This window comes from Pseudovirgaria hyperparasitica (assembly GCF_010093815.1).
Source record: "Pseudovirgaria hyperparasitica strain CBS 121739 unplaced genomic scaffold EJ05scaffold_3, whole genome shotgun sequence".
Taxonomy (NCBI): domain Eukaryota; kingdom Fungi; phylum Ascomycota; class Dothideomycetes; order Acrospermales; family Acrospermaceae; genus Pseudovirgaria; species Pseudovirgaria hyperparasitica.
The window spans coordinates 1353342-1371868 of NW_022985551.1; the positions used below are offsets into that span (position 1 = coordinate 1353342).

General features: G+C 54.6%; 4 protein-coding genes across 4 annotated transcripts; 3 read left to right on the top strand and 1 right to left on the bottom strand.

Moving 5' to 3' along the window:
* Positions 1–2592: 2592 nt before the first annotated feature.
* EJ05DRAFT_497689 (homeobox-domain-containing protein) lies at positions 2593–4417 on the top strand (the record flags this gene model as incomplete). Its single annotated transcript, XM_033746572.1, has 4 exons — positions 2593–3131; positions 3198–3335; positions 3397–4016; positions 4065–4417. The coding sequence occupies 4 exons, from the start codon at positions 2593–2595 to the stop codon at positions 4415–4417; spliced, it is 1650 nt and encodes a 549-aa protein (XP_033603581.1).
* A 3676-nt stretch (positions 4418–8093) lies between these two features.
* On the top strand, positions 8094–8988 carry EJ05DRAFT_497690 (uncharacterized protein; the record flags this gene model as incomplete). Its single annotated transcript, XM_033746573.1, has 2 exons — positions 8094–8158; positions 8820–8988. 2 exons carry the CDS (start codon positions 8094–8096, stop codon positions 8986–8988), a joined length of 234 nt encoding a protein of 77 aa, XP_033603582.1.
* A 1360-nt stretch (positions 8989–10348) lies between these two features.
* On the top strand, positions 10349–15024 carry EJ05DRAFT_497691 (uncharacterized protein; the record flags this gene model as incomplete). The annotated part of the gene is made up of 3 exons (XM_033746574.1): positions 10349–11008; positions 11087–14841; positions 14892–15024. 3 exons carry the CDS (start codon positions 10349–10351, stop codon positions 15022–15024), a joined length of 4548 nt encoding a protein of 1515 aa, XP_033603583.1.
* Positions 15025–16498: 1474 nt separating this feature from the next.
* On the bottom strand, positions 16499–18457 carry EJ05DRAFT_483531 (uncharacterized protein; the record flags this gene model as incomplete). Its single annotated transcript, XM_033745259.1, has 1 exon — positions 16499–18457. The coding sequence occupies one exon, from the start codon at positions 18455–18457 to the stop codon at positions 16499–16501; it is 1959 nt and encodes a 652-aa protein (XP_033603584.1).
* Positions 18458–18527: the final 70 nt, after the last annotated feature.

Sequence of the window (18527 nt, forward strand, 5' to 3'; positions counted from 1 at the left end):
TCCTGAAGCTAGAAGCAATCCCAGTTCTAGCGGCGCGGCATCAATGTCGGAGGCGATGGGTTCTTTTTCCTGTCTCCCGACTGTCCCCTCTCGGTCCTTTGCATCAGACCGCATCTCACTGCTCTGAGTCCTTGACGGCATCGCCTTATTACACAGCCAAGCAAACCTCGGACGAGGAGGCTCTTGCGCGCATACGCGTGTATCAGTTGTGGCTCGAGAAAAAGACCTCCTATCGTGATATCACTACTTCTCCTCTGCCACCTTTCAAACGTCTCTAATTAACCATGACAACACGCCATACCCCCCGGCGCTGATCACGGCAACAAGCAGTAGCAATCCAGACCCTGGCAGCCCTTCACCAACTTCAGTGAGGCGCTTCGGGGATCTGTCTCCTTGCCATCGGGTTCAAGGATGACTGTCGCGCTCCTGCGTCCAGATGCGAGGGCTCATCGGCGCCAAAGGTGGGACGTCTCTTGAAGGATTCCGTCATGTCCTGTGTGAGTGAGAGGAGGCATATGCGGCTTTCACGAAGCGCCTTTCGTGGGCATCGAGAAGCAACCTGGGGTGACATTTCTCGCGCTTAGTTGTAACCAGCAGCTGTGGCTTTTTTAGCGAGCCTGCCTATTCTTTCTTAGCTGAATCCTGCCACCAAACACACATCGAGTGTATTCTACCGGCGCGGGCCGAAGCTTTCGCCGTTGGAAAATCAATGCCTAAGTCGCATATAGTAAGTGGCAGTGAATCATTGGCGGCACACGCACAAGCCTTCTTGTCCACGCTCCTTCAACTCTGGTCCGATCGCGCATGGGCAGCAACACGAACAAGGATTTGTGGACATGAGGCATGAGCGTGAACATGGGACAGAAGGGGGGAGGGGGAGGGGGAGGGGGAAGGGGATGGAGCATCACAGCAACGGCAGCAGCCACAGCAAACAACAGACTCAACAGCAGAAAAGAATCTTGCAGGTCAGGCTTGCAGCCGATCCCGTATGTGTTTCCCTCCACATATCTGACCTTGGACGTCCACGCATCACCGGTCCCTCCCGCTCTGTAGGGCGGATGAAGACGTGTACGAATGAGTGGTCATGTCCTTCATGCGGTCATCAGCAGAGCATCTGGTAGACATGGCTTAGGCCTGATGAAGGGGATGCATCTGGCTAAATCGTCCTTCCGTCTTCCAATCCTGGCGGACTGTCACGAAACATGGACAACGTTCAACGTGGAGATCTTCTTCGGCTCTTCCTGCTCGCCGCCACAGATGACACACTACGACGAGACGAAGACCAGAGAGGCTTGCAATGGCTAGCGCGATCATCATCCAACTGACCAGCGATACGGCCCAAGAAGTATGGAGTATGGCAGAATAGCGTGCTCGCTTGCAGCGTCTGCGAAGACCACCTGCCTCGATGCCTATTAGCATACAGCATGCATCTTTCACTCAAACCCCGCAACGAGCCTTGATCCCTGCGCTGCTTAATGCTGTCGACAAGGCCGTCCCTGGTTTGCCCCGTCGGCTGTCCATGCCTTCATTTCGGCCAGTTGTTGATCGAGGTGGACCTCCTACACCCACTGCAATTCACTTGGCGTTGAGTCTTTTGCTACTAGTCTGTTTCTTGTCGTCCTGCTCCTTGTTCCCCCTCTGCCACACAACAATATGCCCAGACCTTTCATGATCTCTTTTGAGACCGGCAACCTGGTGGATCACACGGGTCCGCTTCGTTTGCTTTCTTCGTTCCAAGGGGAGACGTCCCGAGGTACCGCCCCTGGCATTCTGATCCCGTCTTCATGCTCTTTGATCACTGACGGTGTGGAGTGTCTGGTCTGGCGCAACTACCATGACCGTTATTTTTACTTCTTAAGCTTCACAGAGCCCCTAACGCACTTTGATCCTGGTTGGTCTTTGCTGCCTTCTGTTCACGTCGATTTACCCGGAACTACGGGATTATAGTATCTGTCAAGCCACCTTGATCGAATGGACTGACCTTGCGCCTCTCCTCTGCCGTGCTGGGGGTTTCCCATCCCGTGATCGCTTCTGGCAGTTACTACAAAGGCGGCTGGTGTCATTCTCCTTATCGGAGCGTAAAGACCTCCCGCTTTCGACCTGATCGGCTTTGCTCTTGACTGAGCCAAGCTACGTCGCGAAAACCTGCCGTGCATAAAGGATTGACAGCTACCCGAATTGCTATATGCAGCCTCGGTGCACAGTGACTCAGTCTCGCTGATCATTCATTCCCTTTCAGCACAACACAGACAACCTCTCCAACTGCCGTGTCAGTGTTGCAGAAACGACCCAAGATATCTCATTTCATTGTATGAGTCTACTACCCGGATTCTGGATCACATTCGACTTGACCGCGCTCTATCAGACTTCTGGCTCTCACCATTGTGGCAATCAAACAAACCGAGTACCCCGCACGATCAAGTGACTGCTGCTGCTTGTATCGACCCCAGGGCCAAGAGGACAACAAAGTCAACCGCTGGTACTGTAAGATCAGGCCGACAGCTTCTGTACTGTACAGCAGAACTGATACGGACAGGCATACTTTGATATTCAGCAACTGCTATCAAGCACGAGTCTAGTAACGTAATCCCAATGGTCGACAGGCTCTTTACTCCCATTTCTCCTCCCAACTCGCCTGGTATGTCTGTGTACCACGCAGTACCATCCAACTCCGAGTGGCAAGCTCGAGATCTCAAGGCTATAGAGACAGAATTGGTAACCCCTGAAGGCTCGATGGCCGGTTTGCCTTCTGAGCCACTGGGACCGCATGTTGATGTGGACAAGCATTCCCTTTTACGAACGCACGAGGCTTTTCCATACAGTGTCCAGAGGCCCTCATCGCATCCTACTCCACTGGACAGTGACAATTCATCACCCACCCCTAAGCAGGACCGGACAACGATGAGCGATCTCGGTGAAGAACGACAAACGCCTATCAACTATGGTGGATCAGCTCCTCCGAGTCCAGTCTCACGTCTGACACCACCATCACCTTCAGCGGCCAAGTCGGACTCCCAGGACGAGAGTGGGGACGAGGATTGTGAGGACGACATGCTTGACGATGAAGAGCCTAAACGACCGCTCACTGCGCAGGAGCTTCGAGCCCAGAAAAGGAAGATGAAGCGATTCAGGTATGTCATCATCATCAGCATACTAACCCGGAAGTCGATGAGTTGAGTTAACGTTCCACACTTAAGGCTTACGCATAATCAAACACGATTTCTCATGAGTGAGTTTGCGCGCCAGGCACATCCTGATGCAGCACATCGGGAACGATTGGCAAGAGAGATACCCGGGTTGAGCCCCCGCCAGGTTCAGGTGTGGTTTCAGAACAGGTTCGTACTGCTGCCGTATCCCGACCCGAGCGGCCGACGATGCTGATAGGTGAAACACTAGGCGTGCGAAACTGAAGCGCCTTACTAGCGACGACCGCGAGCGTATGATGCGATCGAGAGCGCTTCCAGAAGACTTTGACATGTCTCATGCGCTGCATTCTCCATTTGGCGGACCGCCTGGCATGGGCACGCCGCTAGCTTCCCCAGGAGGCTTCTCGCCTGCGTTTGGCGACGGGAACATGGTGAGACCGCTGTCCATCGACACGTTTAGACGGGTATCGAATGGCACACACATGTCTCCGACAGGCATCAGTCCTGCGTTTGGTGGCTTCAACTTTACTCCGCCACAATCTGCAACCGACAGCATATCCCCCATCTCTGGTCCTGGCGATACCCCTTTCACGTTTCCGTCCGCCCCATTGGAAAGTCCACGGAGGACAAAGCCGTTTGTCGGGCCCGTCACCACGGGCTCATGCTACACATCCCACCCACAGATCCCTCGACTACAGGTTCACGACCGGATCCAACGGAGCAGAGCCGAGTCGCTCACGTCGCCGTTGAGGACAAGCATGAGCTACAGTGACGGTCTGAACGGAAGCCACGACAATACATCGCCGTATGGGCATGACGGCTCACGCACACTTTCCAACACAATCCTCCCGTACGGCATGGGATACTGTTGTAGGTCTGCAGAATCGTCGGCCAAAAGTAATGTCTAACGTAGCACAGACTCGCCAGTTCCGGGCTTCCAGGCCTCCGCAGCAACGAGGATGCGCTCCTTTTCAGGCACGGTGCCGCGACGCATCGAGCTCAGCTCACATTACACCAGCAGCCGAAGTAACACGACTCCCCAAACAGCCACATATCCAAACTTCCAAGGCTCGCCGCTCCTCACCTCGCAGAGCTACGAGATGCCCCATCTCAGCGCGCCGCACCACATCTCGACCTTCCAGAACAGCTTCATGCGCCAGGATGCCGGCGACGCGTTTCCTCCTGTTGGCGCGGTGCTCGGCGAGATTGCAGACGGCCATTCGCAGGACGGCGAGCACCACGACTCGAACTCGAACAACTCGCGATACTAGGTCGTCGGGGAAGACTTTAGCTGCGCTCAGTGTAGGGGAGGCCTGTTTGCGTCTCCTCCTCGAGCGTCTCCTCGAAAGAGAAAAGCGAGATCGTAACACAATGCGCGGGCGGGGCGCACGAACGGGTGCGACACGGGATCTACGGCTGTGCTTTTGCGTCTTGCGCTACAAACACGACTCGCTTCTCCTCCTCCATGCCCAGTCCATCGTCCAGCCGGGGCGAGCGGGTTGGTGGGATATGTGGTCGCCCTTCCTTCCGATACCGCGGGACGTCGCGATACACAACGTCAAGCGCGCAGGGAGCACTTCTATCATGCATGCATGCATGTACGCATGTGTGTTGACGAGACTGCATGTAGTCGTCTGGATCGCGTTCGTCGGGTCTCTGGGCGCGCGATCGGAGGGCTCGCTTGCTGTATTGATGAATGCTATTCTAGTGCGATGGAGTAATCCTCGCTCGCTGTGTGCGCTGCTCATCACAACACAGCATAATACATTGCGCGTGGGCAGCCGGTCTCATGTCATCGTCATCATATTCGCCTGTCACAGTCTAAGAGACTGAGCGATATACACATATCGGACACTAGGAACTTTCACAACAAGGCAGCTCAGCCTCGCACTTCCACCCTCACCCTTCTTCCTCGATCGCACATCCATTTCTCTTTTCGACTCGCTACCCCCAAAAGAGGGAGAGAGAGAGAGAGAGAGTTAAACACATACACGCCCGTCATCATCGTCATCAACTCGTGGTGACTATAGTAGTTGTCGTGTAGCCCTTTTTCCTTTTATTATTGAATTTTCTGGTCTGTATACCCCGGTGATATTTTTTCGGTCTTTTTTTTTTTCAATTCGGCTCTTATGTCTATTTTTCGTTTTGTTCTGTTTTTGTTTGGATTCTTATATGTTTCGTTCTTGTATGTATGTTGGATATGTGTGTTTTGTTTGGTGGGGTAGGTGGGGCTGGAGATAGATGCTGGGGATGAAGGAATGATGGGATGAGATGGGCTGGGGAAGGAAGGAAGGAAGGAAGGAGTGAAGCAGGGAAGGAAGGAACAGGATAGTGTGTGTGTGTGTGTGTATGGACGCATGTGCGCTGGACGCTCGACGACGCTGACGGCACGGGACAAAGCGGAGCATAGATGAGGATGCGATGAGATGAAGGCCTTCAATTGTCAAATGTGTATACGAAAAACGTTCGGGGTCATGTCATGTCATGAATATGTGTATATATGCGTGTAGATATGAGCGGAAGCCCCCCTTGTTCTGGGTGGGGACGTATGGTTTCGGAATGGAAGTGATTTGTTTGATTTGTTTGGTTGCTGTGTGTGTTGTCTGGTTACTTGGTCGTAGTCTAATGTTGACGTATGGATAAAGTACACTTGGATGTATACGACTTGATGCATATATCTTGATGTATACAACTTGATATAAATATCCATATATACGCTTCTACACCACCCCCTCTCTCTCCCCCTCCCTCCCTCTGTCTCTCCCCATATCAAAGTATACATACACCCTCACACCAGCACAACAACATCCAACTCTCCCAACCCCATCCTAACTAAATCCCAAACTCCCACTTCCCGCACCCAGACCGACAGAGACTCCATCCCATCCCATTACATCATAGTATGTACATCGTGGTGTGTGTGTGTGTGTGTGTGTGAGGAAGTGCAGTGATCCGAGGCTGACCTCGGTCGGGTGCTGGGTACACGGCGCGTGACACCTGGCGTGCGTGCGTTGTGTGTGTGCGTGCGTGCGTGCGTGCGTGAGAAGGAGAGAGCGAGACAAGAGGGAGGACGCACGGATGGGGGAGTGAGAAGGAGGGAGGGAGGCAGAGAGGAGGGTGAAGAATGGTGTCTGTGTGTGGTGTGCGTGATGGTGCGTCTGTGTGGTATGTCTGTGTGCTATGGTATAAGTGTGTGTATGTATGTATGTCCGTGTGTCATTTATCCGTGTGTTGATAACTGCGGAGCGAGGGAGGTTATGTATGCTGGTGTGTGTATCTACGGGTCTGTGTGTTATGGCTGTGCGAATGTGGGGATTTCGTTTATGCGTATATTTGTGTATCTATATGTATTGTATGTATATGTATATGTGTATATGTATATGTGTATGCATAGATGTGGGTATGAGTCTGCGGATACGTCTGTGTCTGTGTCTGTGTCTGCGTCTGTGTATATATATACAGATATCACTACCCGTGCAGCGCAAGCACACTACATACAATACAACGTCATGCGCGATTGAACTGGGCACTAACTAATCAACACCGACAATCAGTGCGATTAACATGGCGAGACAACAGTGCGCGCACGGCTGGGGGAGAGGGACAGTGTGTAGAAACTCGATGGTAGAACCTAGTCGGTGTGCCTGGCGTGCGTAGAAGGGAGCATGAGCAAGGAAGGCAGGTGCGATACAGCACGAGCTCGAGGTCAGTCCCTGACGTTGAGCTGCCGTGTCGGTGAAACCAGGGGTGTCGGTATGTATACTCAGGGGAGTGGCAAGGGCAAGAAGGGAAGGGAAGGGGGGGTGGGGTATGGATAGTTGGTTTATTGATGCGCGAGACAGAGTAATGCAGTGAGTTTTGGGCGTGGACTGGTCGGGGTGTTTTGGAAAAAGGGCTATTGAATGGATGAATGGATGGATGGGTGAATGACGGGAATAGAGTACGGTTAGTGTGATGGGATGATGTCTGTCCAAGGCACGGTCCGCAGCACGGCACAACGGTGGGTTATGGGTATGGGTAATGTGTGTATGTACTGTATGCGTATGTTCCCTTGGGCCGTGCCGTGTATCGGGCAGTTGGCAAGTGTATAGCCCGACTGCATGCATGAATGATGCATGGTGGTCCTGTCAGAGGTGCCGAGTCATGACATCAAAGACCCTGAGGGCGATGGCATCAGCCCTGTCTAGATAACATCAACCCACCACACGCTCACGGCCACGGCCACGACCACTCTCACGACCACGACAAGTGCTGTGCCGGCACTTTGTTCGGCTGAGTTCGAGCATGCCGTCGGCTCCGTGTCGAGCTGTTCCGGAGGCCATGTTCTAGCACCAAGTCATGCCACCATGGGTGATGGATAAAAGGGTGATGGATGGGGTTCTCGGCGGATCTGGTGGTCTCGTGAGGCAGGTGGTCGCTCATATGCGGGACATGATCTCATCCACGAATGGACCATACAAGAGGTCCGCGGAGACAAGAGTCAGAAAGAGGAGAAGTGAGAAGTGAGAAGGGGGATGGATTGGGTGAGAGGGGGGAGGTGTATGGGTGAGGAGGTTGGACGAAGAGATGGAGACGCCAAGTCTTCTGGAAAAGCGCGAGAAGGCGCCACTTGCGAAGCCTGCGTGAGACCAACCGGTCTGTACCTGTGCATCTAATATCTGCCGCCCTTCCAGCCCCAGAAGTAAATGCGACGATGCGACAATGCGACAATGCAATCAATGCATGTCCGCACAGCGTGTTAGCACATGGCGGTGACAACACCCGTCACGTCTTCTTCAAAGCGTGATTCTGCGGGGCCGGGGCTGAGCGCGTGCGCATCGTTGCGCGACGCTTATGCCTGTGCAGAGGGGACGTTTGCTGGACGTAATTAGATACAGGCCGGCTGAGTGAAGATTGGATAGCGTCGGCGAGGCCCGACGATAGAATCTGCCGCATATGTATGACAGAATGGCCAAGATGGACGAGCGCATCACCGACCGCGATGTTGTCTGTGTTGGCGCCGCAGCAAGCAGGTAGGTAGGTAATAGGTATGGCGCATCGTGTTGAGCCGACACTGTGGGATAGTCAGTCAACGACGCAAGATCTCGCATCCAGTGAGCAGAGGGATACCTTGGAAGCTAATATGCATGCGCCATGACGTGCAGATGGACGAGGGACAGGAGGGACAAGAGGAGGAGGAGAAAGTCAGCCGTCTATCATCCATCCCATCCGTCAGTCTCTTCGTCGACCCATTCTATCGTCCATCCATTCATCGATCTATGGATCCCTCCATCCGTCCATCCTCCCGTCCAACCATCCATGGTTCCGGGCGGGAGAAGTTCGAGCGCAACCAACGGTCCGCAGCGTTAGGGTGGAGAGTGAGTGGAGTGTGGAGTTCTTGAGAGCGGTGTGACGGACCGAGGAGGTGGTAGAGTGTTAGTAATTAGTGTAGTAGTAGTATGTGTATAGAGTTGACTGGCCTGGAGTGGACTGAAGACTGAAGTGAATGTCCAATGGCAGCACACAAACACGAATACAAACACAAAAATGTCAGCGTGAGTCATCGTCATCCTGTATATTACTGTATCAGTACTCTGCCATCATTAGTTGTGTTCTGTGCTGTAATGTGCTGGGCTGTGCTGACGATTGCGCATGCTCCCCGGCTGTCATTGGTGCTGCTGACAAATGCGCAAGTGGCGTTGTGGCAAGATTGGAACTGTGGCACCAACCACAACCACAACCACAACCACCACAACAGTTGAGCCAACAGCATCACTATCACCACCAATCACTTCCCACTCTGCCCTTCAACATTACACTCAACGACTCGTTCGAAGAGCAGAGACGCCTGCTTGCCGAGTAGTCGTGTATGGTGTATCATGTGGCTTATCGAGTATTTCATGGATAGTGTGCCTGGGAAACACACACTGTTGTCATTGTTGGCTGGCACAAGTGTGTTGCTATATAGATGCCTGGACTCGAGCGTTGACATGGCACAGCACGGTTGGTGTCTGTCAACTGGACATGTTTCTTTTTCTGTTTCTTTCCCACAGCCATGAAACACACGCGACATGCCGCCCGTTTGAACTCTAAGTCTAATTCTGAGTCTGAGTCTGACTCGGATGTCTGCCTTGGGAGTGTCTGATTCTAGACACCTGAGGCAGCCATCGAGGACAGAAAATGCCATGATAATCATCATGGCCATTCGTCCACGTACCAATACGATATCATATCATATATACATGCATTCATCAAGACAGCACATCCATCTTCTTCTTGAAATGAGGCGGCGTCGCATGATGTTGCTTTTGCCTTTGGACATACATACGACGGACGCCATCATCTCTTGGCATGATGGCACGTAATTCCAGGAAGCGCGCCTCAATATTTCTCCTCAGCGCATACATGGTGGGAGTATCTAGTAGTGCTAGTAGTAGTTAGTATAGTAGATAGTACCAGTAAAATTATGGGTGATTCTGTCCAAGAGACACAACAAAATAATAGTCAAGTGAATTCAGAGCGCGCGCGGCGGCCGGGAGCAGTAATTAGTTCTGCCGATGTAGCCCCAGGCCAACAAGGCCAACATGACGCCAATCAGGCCAACATAAGGCCAATCAGGCCAATCAGGCCAACATCAGGCCAATCTCAGGCGCAAATTAAAGTCCCCCCGTCACTTTCGCACTTTTTTCCCTTTTGCTCCCTTCAATCACCGCGAAGTTCTTCTCCATCACCATCACGGAGACAACTTCAACAACTACATCTCCTCACTATACTCGAAGACGACGAAGTTAAAGTCCTCTTCATCCGCTCACGCTACGGCCTCTACTGTCTCCCATCCATCAGAGCAGTCCCTGTTTCGCCGTCGCATTCTCGTTCCTGGACGACGACGACAACTCCACCCGCTACTCTTTCACTGCGGCCAGTCACCTTCTTCACTGAAGGCGACCTTTTTCTTCACTCCTCTCCACTCATCCTCTTAACCTCTAATAATAGAGAAACGTCCGCTGTACTGTCGCTCTGATCAGTCCGTCGCGCTTCTCTACACGCTCTTCCTTCAATTCTCAACGACTTCTTGTCGCTTGCGACCGCACAGTTTTTAATACCCTTTTCGGCCGCTTCGCCTTCCCACAAGACGATCCTTGACAATCGCCACCACTCCTCACAAACACACACCTCTACACACTCAAAAAAACACCTGCAGCATCCTCCTTCAAAAGCCTCTAATGACAACTACGCTTCCTCCCCCGAACAACCCGTCGATAAACGCCGCGCAGACTGCCAACGCCGCTTCCTCCACCTCAGGAACGACGTCGCCTTCAGCCGCTGGCTCGGCTCATCAACCCACCGCTCGCTCGTACGCAAACGCAACCAAGAAGAATTACACTCCGCCACCCATCGCGTCCGGCAATCCCAACGCTGCTGTGCAACATGGCAAGACAAACTCTCCTTCTCCTGTGAATGGTAAATCTTCTGTTCCGCCAGCTGTACCCAACATGAGCGCTCCTACTATTGTCAGCGGCAACGGTGCTCATCAACAACAACATCATCACGCCGATCACAGTCGCAAGGCCTCCATGACCATCAGTGCCGCCGGTACTTCAATCAATAATACAAATGGTGGCCCCGTCGGCACAGCCGGCAGACCAAACATCGCCTTTGGCTCCATGAACGCTGCTGGTTCTCCTGCTAATACCCATACCATTCCGCACCAACCGCAAGCCTCGACCCTCGCTCCAGGCCCCAATCCTCGCGTTGTCACACCTGCCCACTCACCTTCACCCATCCCACAGACCTCGAGCGGCGGAAGACCTCCCGCGAGCCTCCAGCCTCAGGCCAGCGGACCTTTGGTCTTTGGTAGCCAAGGCGATGGTATGGATCCAAATGTGAGTCGTGTATCCATGGAACTCTCTGCACCTAGCGCGCTTTTCAGAAAACTAATAATTTTTTTTTCACCATATTAGGCGCGCCCAATGTCCATGCAACAGGGTCCTCCACAAGCACAACACCTTCGCAGAGAATCTTCGCAATCTGCACACAGCGAATCACCTCTCAACCAAATGCGCTATCCACCAAATGCCGGCAGAGGTCGCGGTGGCTTCACTCCTGCCTTTCAGCCCAACTCTTCGCCCAGCATGCAATACCGTCAACCTAACCCTCGAGCTCCTGGCCAGTTCCCAGCTCAGATGGGCAACTCTCCATACCGCGCCTCTCGCACACCCAACATCACCCCAGCCCAGATGCAACAGCAGCAAGGCTATGCCAACCCGAACATGCAGCAGCCACCACCCTTTGCCTATCCGCATCTTTCTGGCCAGCAACAAGTAAATCAGCCGTTTCCTTCTCGACTCTCTCCCGACAATCTCTTTTGTGAACAATACTTCAATTCTCTGTCTTCCAATTTTCGATTGCCTGGTGTTCTTTCTTCAAACTTTCGATTGCCCTGCGATCGCAGGGCGCTTTCTTTCAGCAAACAAGAATTTTCAACTGCCGACTACGAGCACTATCTGACATACTTGAAGACGCAGGGCCCGTATATGATGCAAGGCTACTACGATCATACCTATGGCGCCTACCAGCCCCAGTATGGCATGCATCCTAACATGCCGCAGTACCCGACCCAACAACCCTCGAGCCCGCGCCCAGGCTACGCTCCGCCTCAGCACCCTTACATGGCTGGACAGTTCCCTCCGCACGCTCATGGCATGCAGCGGACTCCCTCACAGCAAAGCCAGCACCAGCACATCGACCGCCCTTCATCCGCCCTCAACCAGCCACAGACTCCGGCCTTGCCATCTGCTAACCATGCTCACACCCCTAGCCAGAGTTCCGCCAGTCCCGCGCCCAGCTCGACCAAATTCACCGTGCCCGCCAAGACTAAGAGCAAGGGCATCGTGATCAAGAACCCGGATGGCGAGGTCATCACCTTCCCGAAGAAGACCGCATCGCCGGCGCCTGCTTCGCTGGCAGCAGGCGGCCCCATTGTCGTCTCCTCTACGCCCACGCCCCCTCCCCGTGCACCAAGCGCTACCGAAGCCTCCCACGCGAGAAACGAAAGCTCAGCCAAGAGCGACGCCGAGAAGAAGTCCGAGTTCCGCGAGCAAGTCAAGAAGCAGCTCGAGTCCGAGCAAGTCGAGTCGCGTCGCCGAAAGGAGGCCAAGGAGGCCGACGAGAAGAGTGCTGCTGCCGCCGCCGATGAAAAGCTCGAGGCCGAGACCAAGGCCAAAGCTGCTCGAGAGAAGGAAGAGGCTGACGCCAAGGCTGCACAAGAGAAGGAAGCCGCCGAAAAGGCTGCCGCCGAAGCTGCTGCCAAGAAGGCCAAAGACGATGAAGAGGCCAAGAAGAAGGAGCAGGAGAAGGCCAAGCTCGAGGAAGAAGAAGAGCAAGAGCGCATGATCCGCGAGATGGAAGAAGCAGAGCGTCTCGAAGAGGAGCGCGAGAACGCCTTCAAGGAGAAGCAACGAAAGCAGAAGGAAGAGCAGGCCAAGATCGAGGCCGCAAGAAAGGACGAAGAGCTCAAGAGACTCGAACGTGAGGCCGAGGAGCTCGAAGAGAAGAAGGCCAGCGGCGCCAAGTCTTCGGATGAGGACGCTGCTGCTCTGTTTGCCAGCCTCAAGAAACCTCAGCTCGGACCTGGTGCCAGTGCTGCCTCTGAAAGCGGTACTTCGACTCCTACTTCGACCACCACTGACATGCCGCCTCCCCCGCCCCAGCCTGCTTCTCAACCCAAGCCTGCCACCTCTACCAAGCGGCCGACTGCGCTCAAGCTAGAGACTCACAAGTCCGTCGAGCCCGCGCAGCCCACTGCTGGGATGGAGTCACTCAAGTCCGCTCGCTTCCTCCAAGTTCGCGACGAGCTCAAATACCCATCTGGGATCCAGTCGCCAAACCCGGCACTCAACCAGGGCGGAAAGACCAAGGGTCGCCAATACGACAAGGAGTTCTTGCTCCAATTCCAGGAAGTCTTCAAGGAGAAGCCCTCGGTCGACTGGGACAGCAAGCTCAAGGAAACCGTCGGCGATGGGACTGACTCTGCCCGTCCAGGCTCGTCACGCACACCGGGTGGGATGGGTCCTCGCGGCAGCTCGATGCGTGGAAGTGTTGGTGGCAGCAGTATGTCGATCATGGGCCAGTTCAGTGGCCCTGCTGGCCGCACACTGCCCCCTGGTACTACCTCTCAAGATCGCTTCAACCTGTCTTCGTCGTCACAGCGCGGCAACATGACCAACCCTCTCGCCAGCCTGGTCAACCGCCCTGGTGGAGCATTCCCGATGGGGGGCAACCAAATGGGTCGTCAACCGTCCTTTGGTGGCATGCCTCAGAACCAGGGTACTTCACGACAGGGCAGTCATCGTGGCAGCAAGCGGGGCGGCCCGCGTGGTAACGATGGTCGGCAACCGAGCAAGCGTGAGGAAGAACAGGCTGCCAAGGCCATGCCTTTGACTGCCGGCATGGACCTCAAACCGCTTGAGATGTCCAAGACGGGCTGGAAGCCAACGAGTCTGACGGGTGCTGCGCCCGCCGTCCTGCCTGGCGGACACATGGCCCCAGACATGGTCCAGCGCAAGGTCAAGTCAAACCTGAACAAGATGACGCCAGAGAACTTTGAGAAGATCACCACTCAGATCTTGGATATTGCCGGCCAGTCCGTGCATGAGACCGACGGCCGCACCCTTCGACAAGTCATCCAGTTGACGTTCGAGAAGGCATGTGACGAAGCACACTGGGCTTCCATGTACGCCAAATTCTGTAAGCGCATGCTGGAGACGATGAGCACCGAAATCAAGGATGACAACATCGTCGGCAAGGACGGTTCACCCGTAGTGGGCGGCGCTCTCTTCCGGAAATACCTGCTGAACCGTTGTCAAGAAGACTTTGAGAAAGGCTGGGAGGCAGACTTGCCCGCGAAGCCCGAGGGCGAGAAGGAGACGCAGAGCACCGAGGTGCAGATGCTGTCGGACGAGTACTACATTGCGGCCGCGGCGAAGCGTAAGGGTCTTGGTCTGATCCAGTTCATTGGCGAGCTGTACAAGCTCAACATGTTGACGCTCCGTATCATGCACGAGTGTGTGTTGAGGCTGCTCAACTTTGAGGGTCTGCCGGACGAGTCGTCGATTGAGAGTCTGGTCAAGCTGATCCGAACGATTGGTGCTACCATGCATGCGTCCGAACAGGGCGAGAACATGATCGCCGTCTACTTTGATCGCATCTCCAAGATCGAGAAGATGGAGGGACTCAACAGCCGTCTCCGCTTCATGCTCTTGGACCTCATGGACCTGCGCAAGGCTGGCTGGAAGTCCAAGGACGACCAGAAAGGACCAAAGACAATCACTCAGATTCACGCCGAGGCCGCTGCCGCCCAGGCTGCCCAGGAGCAAGAGCGCCTACGTCAAAACCAACGCGGTGGTGGTAACCGCATGCCTATGGGCCGTGGAGATGCTCGCTCTGCGTCTGGACACATGCCCCAACCGGACTACCAACGCAACGTCGTCGGTATGGATGATCTCAGGAAGCTGTCCAAGAACGCGGCTTCACGCACCAACAGCCAAAGCCCCGGTACGTTCGGCCCAAGCTCTCTCTTTGCCGGCCGTACCAGCAGTGGCCGACGCGGTCTCGGGCCAGGTACGCTCGGACGGGGTGACGAGTCTGGCGCATCGTCTCGCACCGCCACTCCACCCACCAAGGAAAAGGAGCCGGCAACCCACACGAATTCGTTCAGGTAAGTGGAACATGAAATGAATTGTCAACAGCATACTAATCGGGATCCAGTGCCCTTGCAAGTCTAAATGCTCAGGAAGAGGAATCCGCAGAGGTTGGCTCAAACCCTTCATCGCCGCCAGTTGCCAAGACCCAAGCCGCACGCTTGCAGGAGGCTGAGGCGGGCAAACCATCCGAATCATGATTGCGCGTCTTTCCGTACGTGCAATCTCACTCAAAGCATAGCGACGGTCGGCCATTCCTCATGAAGCTGGCTCGACTCCCTTTCTTCTTGTTCCTATAGACTTTGCCTTTGCGGCATACTGTATCTGCATTTCGTGGTGTTCTTTGCCATCGAGTCCACTTCGGAAACTTTGTGTTAACAAAAAGCGTTCGAGGCTCGTTTGTCTCACAAGCAAAAGTTTGAGGGCCGCTCTTCAGCGTGGATGAGGTGCTGTACCTCGTCCCTGCACGCCGCCCCTCTCGCATCATGCTATAGACCCGGACCATTACCCCCCTTGGCGTCACGGAGTTTGAGGGTCTGTGGACTATCTGTCGTACTGTCGACAACTGGTTCCGCGCGGACACTATTTGTTGGAAGCGCTTGCGCTATTCTCTTTCATGCTGTGTTCATATATCGCGAATGCTGTTTTATCTCATATTGCCTTTCGACTGATTCCCCCTCGAGCGAGCGGCATCATCACTGCACGCCGTGGTTGTGACCGACCACAGCTGCTATAGTCAGTGGCTACGCCCATTTTAATAACAGACGACGGGATGGTGGGGACGGAATGGTGGGAAAAACGGGCGGGAAGCCAGGGCGAAGCGAAGCAAAGAAAGGAGAAGGTGGTTATCACGGGATAGACTGCGTTGTTTTTCTTGCTTGTTCTTGTTGTTCTTGTTTCCTGATCATGTTATTTTGCCCCCTCGACCCGACCAACCTCCTTTCTTCCCTGCAACAACAATACCAAAGCCAGCTGCGATTTGTTTTCTTGCTTACTCTTTTCTTTAACTCTCGGACTGACTGAGAGAATTGAGAAAAAGGGGGGGGCCTTTGAATGGAAGAAGCATCACTCGGGCTAGCTTTGTGTTCTTTTTTTTCTCGCCTTGTCCTTTTTCTGTATAAAGCTTATTTACAGCTAGCCACCCACCCTCCAACAAATGCGTAGTACTGCGAGCGTTACGTAGGTGGCTAGCTCTCTCTAGCAAAAACTTTGTCGGTTACCTTCATCGTGCCTGCGTGGTGCTTGTGCTTGTGCTTGTCGTGTGAGTGTGAGTGTGAGTGTGAGTGTGAGTGTGAGTGTGAGTGTGAGTGTGAGTGTGAGTGTGGGTGTGAGTGTGAGTGTGAGTGACATATGACCACTTGGCCTTGATGATGATGCGGGTCCATCTATAGCTACCGCATATAGCCTTCTTGGAACGAATGAACAGTCATGCCGGACATGTGTATGTATATGTATTTTATATATACACACATCTATATCCATCTATCCATACACACCACACCCACCTCCAACCACAACACAGCAGACACACCGTCAGTTTTTTTCCCCCTTTGATTTTAGGGTCTTGTTTGTGCATCCATTCATTCATTCATTCATTCATACATCCAATTCCATCCATTCCAGTCTAATCCAATGCCAATCCAATGCCAATCTCATCCCCTCCACACCCTTCATTCAGACGACATCATCCTCAATCCCACACGTCCGCTCCATCCCACTCGCCCCAGCGCCAAAGTGCCATTTCACGAGCCCGCTGCCGCTAGTCCACGCCCAGAGTTCTTCTTCGGCGCTGAATGCAATGTTGTAGATTACGTTGGTGCTGGGACTGTTGCCGTTGTTGCCGTTGTTGTCCTTCTCCAACGATAGCGTGAGACTCGGCGCGATATCGACGATGCAATCTGGCGAGGCGTTGGAGGGGTGGTATGTGGGCGAATCGGGGCGGGGTGGGTTGTTGTTGTCGTCGTCTTCTTCTCCATCACCATCACCATCCTCATCCTCCTCAAACCCCAAGCACCACCGCCGATCCCGCCCGCCCACATCCAGAAGCCCGCGTGCCTCGACCGCAAAAACACACACGGTGCCCCACGCCGCCACTGCGATCCTTGCCCGCAGCGGCGAAAAGGCAATGCATAGCCCTGCCGAGGAGATATGCTGGACGTCGATCGCTGGTGTTGTTACGAGGCGCGCGACATAGCGCTGGTGCACGGGCTCGGACGGGTCGGATGCTGAGACGTCAAAGGGGGCGCAGGGGGGTGTGGTGGAGAGGGCTTTGGTGAGGTATATACCCGGTTCTAGGCCCGGGAGTGAGATTGGGGGATGGGCGTGGACGAGGAGGTGGAGGGTTGAGGTTAGGCAGCGGGGGTTGTTGTGGGGGAGGCAGTTGTGGTGCCAGGTGAAGAGGAGGCCTTGTCGGGGGCCGATGAAGGAGAGGGGTGGGTTGGGGGCTGGGAGGAGGAGGTGGGTTGGGGGGAGTTCGAGGATGACGAAGCCGCGCTGGAGGCTGTATAGGGAGGCGGGCATGCGGTTTGCGGGGGAGGATAGTTCGAGGAGGTCGGGGGTGCGCCAGGACAGTTTGGAGAGGAAGGATGGGTGTTGGGTGGGGAAGCTATGCGTGGATAGCTTTGAGGGTTGCTGAAGGGGAGGAAGGTCGGCGAGGGCGTTGTCGGCGGTGGCGGAACGGGATGGAGCGGCAGACCAGATGTATAGCTTGGCCGGGTATGCGGGCGGGCCGATGTGATACTCGACGCGGGGCCTGTCGTGCTGGACGACGGAGACAAGGTTGGCTGAAGCGGATGAGTATGCCAGGCCGTCGGACCAGGGGAGCAGGAGCGAGTTGTCTTGCTTCTCCTCATACGCCCCGCGTTCCTCGACGGGCATGGCTTCTTCGTGCTCGAGGAGCTGGTAGTCGACGAGGGTGAAGGCACGGGCGGTGCATAGTCCGTCAGGGGTCAGGAATGGTTGTCCTTTGTCGAGTTTGGGCGAGGCTGGGGTGACGGCGGACTCGGATGAATACAGCACGCTCAGGGAGGGCGGACAGAGGCCGGGAGGCGATTCCGAGGACGCAGGTGCTGAAGCTTCGGGGTCGGAATGGAAGACGAGATCGGTAAAGCGCATGCGATAGGGGTGCGGAGGGTACGGGGCGATATAGGAGACGCGGCGTACACCGGTGGCAGGATTGATAAAGAAGATGTGAATGGACTGATCGTCGATACAGAGCGCAGCGGCGTGGAAATGGAGGCCGAGGCCGGAGTGCGAACAGGGTAGCAGGACGGCCGTCTTCGCGTGGTATCGGTGTGGTGGATTGAGGAAACGAGTGAGGTCGGGCGACAGGACTCCGGGCTGGCAGAGGGACCTTGCGGATAGCTGCGAAAAGTAGTGCAAGAGGCTTGGGCCGTGGTAGTCGGCGTGGTGTCCGGGCAGACCAGGGAGATATGAGTCTATCATGGTGCGTAGGAGGGCATCGTTGCTCTGAACTAGCTTGCGGAGTGTGCGGCATGTTGATTTGATGGCGGACAGCGACAGGGGCTCGAGATAGTAGAAGATGGACAAGATGAGCTCTGACGGCAGTCTTAGTAGAGATGGCATATTTGAAGATTGAGAACGCGGAGGGGGTTGGTGGGGGATTGCATTCATGATGTGTATGTGTGGTGCGTGCGAACAGAGTGAATAACAAACTAGTCAAGGTTGAAGAACAAAACAAGTT